The sequence below is a fragment of the Anarhichas minor genome, unplaced genomic scaffold (genome assembly GCF_050575085.1).
Source record: "Anarhichas minor isolate MPS153535 unplaced genomic scaffold, ASM5057508v1 ptg000087l, whole genome shotgun sequence".
Taxonomy (NCBI): Eukaryota; Metazoa; Chordata; class Actinopteri; order Perciformes; family Anarhichadidae; genus Anarhichas; species Anarhichas minor.
The window spans coordinates 763,895-774,129 of record NW_027466533.1 but is presented as its reverse complement, the minus strand read 5'-3'; the positions used below and the strand labels follow the sequence as shown (position 1 = coordinate 774,129).

General features: G+C 40.5%; 1 protein-coding gene across 1 annotated transcript; it reads right to left on the bottom strand.

The window, feature by feature from the left end:
• Window positions 1-4,277: 4,277 nt before the first annotated feature.
• On the bottom strand, window positions 4,278-5,093 carry olig2 (oligodendrocyte lineage transcription factor 2). Its single transcript, XM_076081963.1, has one exon. The coding sequence runs from the start codon at window positions 5,091-5,093 to the stop codon at window positions 4,278-4,280; it is 816 nt and encodes a 271-aa protein (XP_075938078.1).
• Between the last annotated feature and the right edge of the window lie 5,142 nt (window positions 5,094-10,235).

Below are 10,235 nucleotides of genomic sequence, written 5' to 3'. Positions count from 1 at the left end.
ATTAGTCGTGTTTCCATTCAAATATTTGCATGCGTATTTTGAAGTAACACATCAGAAACACTGTATGGAATTTCATAAAACTTCATAAAAGTTCCTCAATGGCGAAAAAAAACTTATCTTGAAGTTTGTGTTTTTCGGCCATTGTCGAAACAGAGTTGATGCACTAAATGGCATATGGAAATACCTTTGCCAAATACTGTAAATGCTGATATAGAGAACATTCAACGCATATGTCGACGTTTTCTCGGATATTCTCATTACGTGCAAATCCTTGTCTTCCTGTGGACAACATGAAACATGGCCAAAAGTAGCTGAAAGAAACAATAAAAACCTGCCCAATTGAAATAAATTCCTGAAGACCACTCCATTTTTCTCTCGTACATCGGCTAGATAGACAAACCCAGTGTTTTGTTTATGGTTTAACAAATAATTCTTCTTCTACGAAACTATGAACGAAACTACCCTGTAGCCGAGTATGCGATCCAAACAAGTTGATTGACATGCGGAACATTATCATTTCTTTTTTTGGTACATTTCAAAAGTTTGTTTACAATTCGCTTGACAATTGAATGGAAAAACGACTACTGTGACATGTTACAGTACGAAAAACAAGATAAAATGAATTGCTCTATTTTCAGGGTCCTGGCTTGGTTCGTGCTGGATCAGTGTCACACTGTCATGGTTTACCAGGACACGCCAATAAGAACAGAGCGACTGTTAATGTTATTAGTAACACCTTTTGAGATTTTTGTGGGTTGCCAAGTTCAAATGTCTGCTGTGGCCTATACATCAGGGAACGACTTGAATGATGATAAAAACGTGTTTTAATGGACAATAAAGTCTGTGCAAATTTATACAGTGCATTTCACTTTTATTTCACCTCTTTGGATTGTATTCAAATGTTTTCTCATTCAAAATCTCTAATCAGAGTTGATGATTTTTGGAACAATGAAAAAAGTAACGAAGACGGTTTTGATCAATTTTATTTTGTTTCTATCAAGTTTGTATGAAATTTATTTTACAAGGTAAAATTACAGATTTTGTCAATGGAGTCTGGTTGTTTTGAGGAGCGCATATAATGTCTGTTTCTCTTCACAGGTAACTCTGTAGTTTATTTCGACCAAAGCATAGCTGGTGATTGTTGGAACAGTGGAAACACTAACTGAGTTTCATATTGATTCTGTCGAGTTTAAACGAAGTGAGTTTTACCACGATCAGCAACGTAAAATGGTCGTTGTCTGACTCTTGAGGCTTTTTTTAGGGGAACATATCACTTGTTTGTTATGTAAATCATTATAATAATTGTTCAAATCCCTGTTGTTGTTGTTTTTTAATATATATTCTCTTTAACACGCATCACATAGCATTGCACCGGAAATGGGGCGAAGATTAGCGCCTCCACTCGGGTGTCATGTTTCCATCACTGCCGATTGGAGTTGGAGCCGATAAATATTTGTGAATACTGCAAAGTCACATGTTCCAGTAGTGAACACTGATTGTGACCTTTCCCACTGAAGATGAAAGCCAGATGTTTGTGGGTGTTAGTTGTTTTTTTGTCCAGTGGGAAAGGGGCTTCACTCTCCCATCAACTTTGTGGCAATTTTAATAGTGGGACAACTGGCACTTTTACGTTTGTATTAGTACACTGAGTTATCATAGGAACTAATTACCACACTGACGTGACAAAACACTTGAAGAGGCTCTTCAGATTCACAAAAAGGATCAATTTATTACATATATAAAGTGTGAAATAAAGGAAATGTTTATTAGACCACAGGACTATTGCTGTCATTGACACAAGCACAAACCTTTTTCACTTTGCTTCAACCTGTGCAGAGGTTAAAATTGAATTAAGTGAGCATTTTAGGCTCTTTTTTAAACCAAGATAAAACTGATATACATTTTAAAATATATTTCTGTTTTTTACGAGAACCGAACCTCAATGGCACTCTTGGCAAAGTATTTTCAGCCAATTGCCAATGGCCTCTTTGACCAAAAAAAGGTGAACGTTTTTGAATGAGTGAACTGATGTGAGCCTCCATCATCACAACTGTTCAAGCATTTATCTTCTTTCAGCCCTATAGAGTCTCTAACACAACTCAACAGCATTCCTCTACAGGATCTCAGTCACATCTAGAACAAATGAATGAAATAGCCACATAAATTGCTCTTTTTTTGTGGTTGTTGACCTGTTTAGTGTGTCACCATAATATGGATCCATCTGACTCTGCAGGAGAGGAAGATGTCAGAGAGGATACTGTTTTGTGTGCTGTTCAGATGAACTCAACATGTAATGAATTTGGGAGGAAAGGAAGTATCCACATGCTGAGACTTTTGTCCCTATCTGTAAAAAAGCTGTTTCTTTTTGCCGTATTGCACCAAATGACCTCTCCCTCTCTGAAACGTCCTACAAGAAGCTGAAGGACTTTGAATAATTCAATCCCAGTAATGAGATGAATAAACAAATGCGTGAATGAATATTCAAAGATTTAGTTCATATCGTTCCATCTTCAAAAGCCTTTGGAAAACATTGCAACAGCATGCGCAATCTGCTATGCAGCTGCTGCCTTTATCCTAAAGTGCACCGGCCTCTACTCATCACTGAGGTTTTTGTGCGCGTTCTTAGCGGCTGTTTACGTGCTTTTATTTTGCAAAGCTGCACGATTCCAAATGCAGTTTTTTTTTTTTCGTCCTCTCGTCACACAGGTTACCAAATGGGTAAGATATCAATCTTTTGGCGCATTGCAGATGCGTTCTGCAGGTGTAAGTATGGCCAAGTCATTGGTTTGTGTTTGAAACGAAGCTGATCAACTTTGTTGTGATCCATCCAGAAGGAGAGACAAGGTATACAAGCTTGTTTCATGAGGGCTGAAAAAAAAAGCTGAAAATATTAAGATTATGAAAAACAATTTTAAAATAACAATGTACATTTTCCAACTCAATTCTTTCTTTGAAAATTAAATAAATCTATGTTTTTATTAGATGGACTATTAAAGAGGTTATGATTAAAGTTATTGAAAAGTCAAATGATTCTGTAACCCGTGGATATATTTTTCAATTTTTTGTTTCTGTCTGAATTTTTGAACTATACAAACACGGATAGAATGAGTTTTTATGAAGTCAATGAACACAACTTTATTTATAAAGCTCAAAAATCACAAAATGGTCTCAATCAGCTCAGAATCCTGAAATAAAGCTGTTTCAAATTTGATTATATGGTGAGCAAAGCTTAATGGATGCCAATGTAAAGGATATGTCATTGCTTAACTGTTAAATTGTTCCTCTATCGCCTATATATTTTTTAATAATAAGTGTAATAATAGAGTAATAAGTACTTCAAAATTATAGTAATTATGATAAAAGGTCAATTTCAGGTAAAATTGTGAATTTGTTTCTCTTTTTAAAAGCCTAAAGTAAATCAAATGTCTGACTTAGAGAGTACAAAAAAAGAGTTGTGCGTTGAAGTGTCTGTTAAATACTGTTGGTGTTTCAGCGATTGTTGGCCTGTTGGATGTATCAGTGCCGTTGTAAAGCTCCGTTAGACATGTTTCTCCCTCTATTGTGTAAACTACAGATGTTTTTTAAACAAACAAACAAAACATCACCAAAGACCTTTTTCACTTTTCAATTAATCATCTTTATTTTACATTTCAAAAACTCAATACGATCAGAGATTCATTTGAAATTCCCGTCCAAAACAAGTAAATAAATATCATTTTCATATTTTTCATTTTTTTTTTTATAAAAAAATAAACAAGTGGTCATTGTTCGCGTCGGGACAGAGAATGACAGGGAGAGAATAAAGAGAAAAGCGTTGAATAAGACGGATAAAATAAAGCAGGTGCAACACATGAGGGGCTGGAGAGTCTTCCTGCACAGTAACAAGACTCTAATATATGAATAATCCATCTACATATTTACACTCTATATTTGTGGTTGGATTTGTGACCCCCCACCCCCAGGCCCACAGAAGAAAAAAATCAATTTGATCTTTAAATAACTGCAGAGACACACACACATGCCCGGGCCGTCAAAGATGTCCAGTAATAAAGGGGCTCTGAAGACACACCTGTTACAATTGAGGTTAATGACCATAAAACGCTAAATTAGTTGCAAAACCCCAAAGTCCCAGTGAGGAAAACCCGATGGATTCTTTAATGGCTCCGTCGACGCATCGGATTCAGCGACAGAGATAAATAAAAAAAGAGTAATAATGTGGGGAGGAGAGAGTCAGTAACAACCCCAAAACAAGTTCGTCTCCACTTTTAAGTCTGAAGTCACTTGGAGTCGCTGGTCAGCCTCGGCATGGGGACGGCGCTCATGCTGGTCACATGCGGAGGCGGGACTTGGCACATGCTGCACGGGCAGGGCATCCCGGTGCCAACGCCCCAGTGGTGGAAACTGCTGCCCAGCGGGCCCGCGCCGGCTCCGGGCGCTTTGAGGAGTCCATGGTGGGCTCTGACTGAGGTGACGGCGGATATGCCGGGCGCGGACAGGGAAGCAGTGGAGACGGCCGGCGGCAGGAGCGGGTGGTGCACCGCCGGGTGCGAGGCGTGGGAAACCACCGGGTGTCCCGGCACGGGCCCTGCGTGCGTCATAGTCCCGCAGGCCGCCGGGTGGAAGCCGCCGTGGTGCGCCCCGCTGCCGTAGATCTCGCTCACCAGACGCTTCATCTCCTCCAGCGAGTTGCTCAGCATCAGGATGTAGTTTCTCGCTAGCAGCAGGGTGGCGATTTTGGAGAGCTTCCGCACCGACGGCCCGTGCGCGTAGGGCATGACCTCCCTGAGCCCATCCATGGCCACGTTGAGGTCGTGCATCCTTTTCCTCTCGCGGCTGTTGATCTTGAGGCGGATGGTCTGCAGCTCGTTCTCAGACAGCAGCTTGTGGTCCTTCTTGGCCAGCCGGAGGGCGAGGGACTCCTCGTCTTCCGCGGTGAGGGTGCGCAGGCCGTGGAGCTCTGACAGATGGTCGCACTGTGTGGAGGTCACGGCGCTGGAATAGCTGTGCACCGATTTCTTCAGGGTGGCCAGGAAGATGTCGTCCACCTCCGGAGATGAGGGTCTGCTCGACACGCGGCTTGTATCTGAGTCCATGGTCTAGGTCCAGCACGGTGAGCTGAAGAGAGAAAAGTGTTCTAGTTAATTTACTGAACCGCAAAAATCCACATCTCATGCCAGCAGTAGGATCAGTACACAAGATAGTATTAACTTTTCACAGCGACTGTTGGTATTGATACGTAGAAGTGGGATATGAAAACAAAATCATATTCTTGTATAAATTGGCATAGCTTTAAAGCGGAAATGTATCCTGAATCCTAATATTTAAACATACACTTCTTTGCTTGACTTTCTTTTTTTTAAATCTTGGTATTGATATTTGATCATCACATGAGAATAAAAAAAAATCAGTGAGTGTCCATCTCTTTCCCACGCTGTGTCTCTACTTGCATCTGCCTCGACGTAAGTAAAGCAGAAGGAAATACACAAATATTCTCATCATGTCTAAAACAACAAATAATCAAACACTTACCACGAGTGTTTTCCAAGCGCGAAGGATGAGAAAACCTATAAACATCAAATCCACTTGTTACTCCGAAATTGCATCTGACAGCCCATTTGGCACGCCTGCGTGCGACCGCCGGGTTTTATAGCCGGGGCTGGAGCTGCACAGAGGCCGGGTCACCAGGACAACGCAGTTGCTGTCCCGACTGCCTCCATGCCACCAATCAGCTCCGTGCAGGGAGGAGGAGTAGGAGTGTGTGTGGGGAGGGTCCTCCAGCCTGATGTAATCATACCAACACACAGCATTAAGTGAAATCAGACACACTCCCTCCTACATATGGCTCCTTCTTGTGAAAATGCTGGCCCGCGTGTGGAAGGATTTTTATTGTATTAGGCTAACACAGATGTTTTTGCCTCTTAGAAGTGAATACTAATGTGTCTGTATTATCCAGTATCCGGAAACGGTAATAAAATAATTCAGTCCTCTTTTTTAAAAAACATTTACATTAATTGGATTTATTTCGTTTTGTATTGAAACTGTGACTTAAAAAAAAGAAAACCTTTGTAGAAAAAACATGTTTTTTTTCTATATTTGATATCCTACTTTTTTTTAATTATAAATCTACACGATATTTTTGTCATTATTTTTGATCGAAAATTCGTTCCTCAGCTCTTATTTTTTGTTTTGTTTTTCTACCACCATAACACCACGCCGCCTCTCCAAATGAACAGTAATAACGGGGTCAAAGCCCAACAGCACAATATGTTTCCTGTTTGCAGTTTTGGTGTTAATGTGCTGTTTTGCCGTTGTTACCCGCTGTCGCAGCAGCTGCCGTTAAAGTGCATCTTTAACGTTAATTAATGAAGTGTGCAAAATTGTGTCTAACGGTTATGATCCGTAACGTTTCAATTAGTCCACAGTGAGCGATAGCGGTGTGGCCTGCTGCTGGCGCTCAGGCGGCCTCCGGCAGACATAAGGGCCCAAACCGGTGATTTGCCCTCGGACGTAACTCAAACTGACAGCGGCATTGTCCCCAAATATGAGCTGTGCTGTGCGGTCAGACGCGATCAGCGCTAATTGCCTCGACGAGTGTATCTGTTTTCACAGGACTGCGCTCGGGATGTCCTCTCTGTATTCGAATATTGATCAAAAATATAAAATATAAAAACTAATTTGAATAAAGTTAAATTAATGGCTTATTCTCTATAGGATGAATTTAAACCGTGGGATTACATTTTGAATTGAGTTTGTTTTCAGAAAATGTCCGATTTTCTATTTGAAAACACAAAGAAATCCAAATGAAACCATACAAAAATATATATATTAACTCCGGCCTATGTTTTTTTTTTTAAATTAGTTTATATTTTACACATAGGCCTATTACATTTTTTTAAATTTTATTTTTTAAAGTTAAAATATTCTATCTGTCTGTTAGTATATGTCTGTATCCGTGTCTGTATCTGTCTGTCTGTCGGTCTGTGGTCAGTTTTAGGTCCTGGTAGTTTCCTGAATTGAGACTTTGTGCCGTTGTGTGATCTTATGCACTCATTTAGAACAGTTGACCGGAACTAATGTTTGAGTTGGGACTCTCATTAGATTTCAACGGGCACCTGCCAGCCAATCACAAACGAATATCTTTCCGTAACCGTGAGTCAGGTGTCACATCGGTCCACCAATGATGTCACAAAATCAAGGTCGTTAACGCACCCACGCACACACACACACACCCCTCCTCCCCCTTTTTTCTCACAGTTATATCTGCTTGTTTCCCCAGTCCATTGCGTTCCGTGTTTACTCCCGTGAAATAAGATTATGGTAATGAAGGCGGTGTAAGTGGCGTTTTAAATCAGGAGGTTTGTATCTGTGCCACCTCTTGCTTCATTAGACATTCCCACACTCTCACTGTTGCACTGGATTCACAATGAGACACACTGACTAGCAGGCTTGCTCTCCTGTTCAATTGGGCTCCTTTCACATGTTGTTATAAACCAATGTTTTATAAGTCTATAGTTTGTGAAATGATTGACATCTATCAGGAATTATGGAGGCGTTGTATTAGTCTGAACCCTCACAGGGTGTTTCAGAAATATCTATTCATCTACTAATCTTAAACGAAGACTTTCTCAACCTTTAATGGCCTTAATATGGCCTTTAAAGCCTGAAAAGAACTCCAAAATTAAATATTATTCATCTTAATTGTTCTGTAAACCTGTCAAATTTATATAAGTATGCTGCTTTATAAATGTCCTGTAAGCCCACATTAGGGTCCCAAACCAAGGTTGAGAAACTCTAGGTTGTGAAATGAACCTGTGATAACCATAATGTATGCAGACTTACTTTTACCCATTGTATTATAACACAAACGGCCATTTTTGGGGGAATTTCCTCAAATTTCCAGAATTCCAAAATTCAAAGAAGCGAGTTGACAGCTGATGTTAAAATTGAAAGATGAATGCCTTTGTGCTCCACCTTTTGCTCTTTTATTTTTCTTACTGATGTGGATCAGAGAAAACCAAATTTTCTGTATGTCTCACACGCTAAAGAAAGTGCATTACATCCCTCCATCAAGCAAGCAGTATGAAACGCGTTCGGTCAAAATTATCTCCTAGATTGCTAGACAACAGCTCTGCTCTGGACATAAACAATTAAATAAATAAATAAAATACAATATGGGGAATAATAAAAAAGCAGAGAGCCTTCAGTTATATCGTACTAAATCAGTGTGTAATTTGTCGAGTATTTCCAGCCTAAAATTAATTTCGATAATGTTATTTTAACAGTTACACCCATGTGTTATAAGGAATGAATGACACTAGGAGCGTTATTCTGCTGCTTAAACAGTTTTTCTTCTTCTGGTTTCAGGCTTTCCTCCACATTCTGAAACCATCGCTGCCGGGATTTGCTCCCATTCAGCCACAAGAGACCACTGGTGTTGGTGATTGGGTCTGGCTCTCAGTGCAGACCCGTCAAGTTCCTCCACACCAAACTGGGAGAACCGTTTCTTAACGGACCTGGCTCGGCATTGACGTGCTGAAACAGAAAAGAGCCAGACAAAGATTGTTTGAAGCAGTGTTGTGAAAATATTGTTTGCTGTAATATTAGAGTTTAATTAGAACTAACCAAAATGGGTATAAAAAAAAAATACAACAGTGTAAGGTTTGTGGAGAGGTTTTTTTGTAACATTTCATGTTCCAACTTTGACTCTTACCAACTACACTCCTCACCACCATCCTCTCCCTCTCTCCCTCTTTCTCTCTCTCTGTCCATGAGTCTGGGTGGCGGTAGGCCCGGTGCCGTGGTGAATACCAATAGTGAGGAGGAGCATATGTGAGCCATACTTAATCCTGCTAATCTGGCTCCAAAATAAAAAAAAGAAAGGAAACAAAAAAAAAAAGAAGCAGAAAAGAGAAGAGGGTGGAAAAAACACGAGAGAAGGTTTCTCTTTCTGTCTGAGGAGCTGACCGGCTGAGGCCAAATGAACTGAAAGACGTGAATAATGTCCTGGCTCTCCCCCTCCATCCCTTTCTCTGCCAAATCTTGGAACGAAATGAAGCAAAATTCTCGCTTTTGTTGAAATCTGTGGTGAGGAACGTGAGATGCTGCCTGCCACCACCACTGCTGTTACTGTGTGTGTAATGCTGTCTCCCGGTTAGACTCACATGCGGCTCTCCTGCACAAGTGATTCACTGTACATTAAATGGCAAAGTTAAGTGCCAGCACAGGAAGTGTTGCTCCTTTGAAGAAGAAAAAAGGCAATATGTTTTCCACAAAACATATTTTGAAAATGCAAACTAGTCGAACAAGCATATCATTTGTGGGAGAAACAAAGAGTTTTGCTACGTCACAATGCATGCTTTTCTTTATTTATTTTTTTTAAGTCCACAAATTCAAATAACTCAGACGCCTCAGATTTCAAGTTGAAATATAAGACACAGAGAACCCCCACAATATGAAGAGGAAAGGTTCTAAAGAGAGGATATGTAAAAGTGCAAAAAATGAAAAAGTGCACAGAAAAGAAATTCAGTTCTGTTCTGTTTATTTCGGGCCTCTTGCCCTCTGTCTGGTCTTCATATAGTGAACAACACGACCAACTGGATTGAGGTCATTTGACGGACTTGGCCGATCCAGAACTGGTTTCGCCCTAAAAAGTTATTACATTTTGATCTGATGATGGCACTAGGGGGAACGTTAAGGGATCACCACAGTTATTACAATCCATCATGAGGGGACCATGAATGTCTCTACAAAATTTTCTGGCAAACCATTTACATTTCACCCAAAACCGCAAACATAAACCTCGTGGTGGCGCTAGAGGAGGAGTCTTAGGTTCCCCAAAGTAAGTAGGTTTTATCATATGAGGTCCATCAATGTCTGTACGACATTTAACAAGCATCCATCCAATAATTGTAAAGATAATTCCGTCTGGACCAAAGTTGTTCACTGACCAACAGAAAGCTTGGTGGTTAAAATAATTCTTACAAAATCCTTGAGATATATTAGTTAGTTACAGCTCTACCAAACCAGATATCACTAGGGATGTTCGTCCAAAGTCTCTGACAGCAACAATCTGATCAACTTGGTGTCTGATCTGCTACCTCTGCAGATCTGTACAAGTGCATGTGGAGTGAAGAGGTCCTAATGTAGGCAGGCCGCTGGCCACCTGACACATGATGTGGTTCCTCCTGGCAACGGATCGAGGGAGTCTTCAGGCCTCTGTGTCTAAAGGGGCTGGA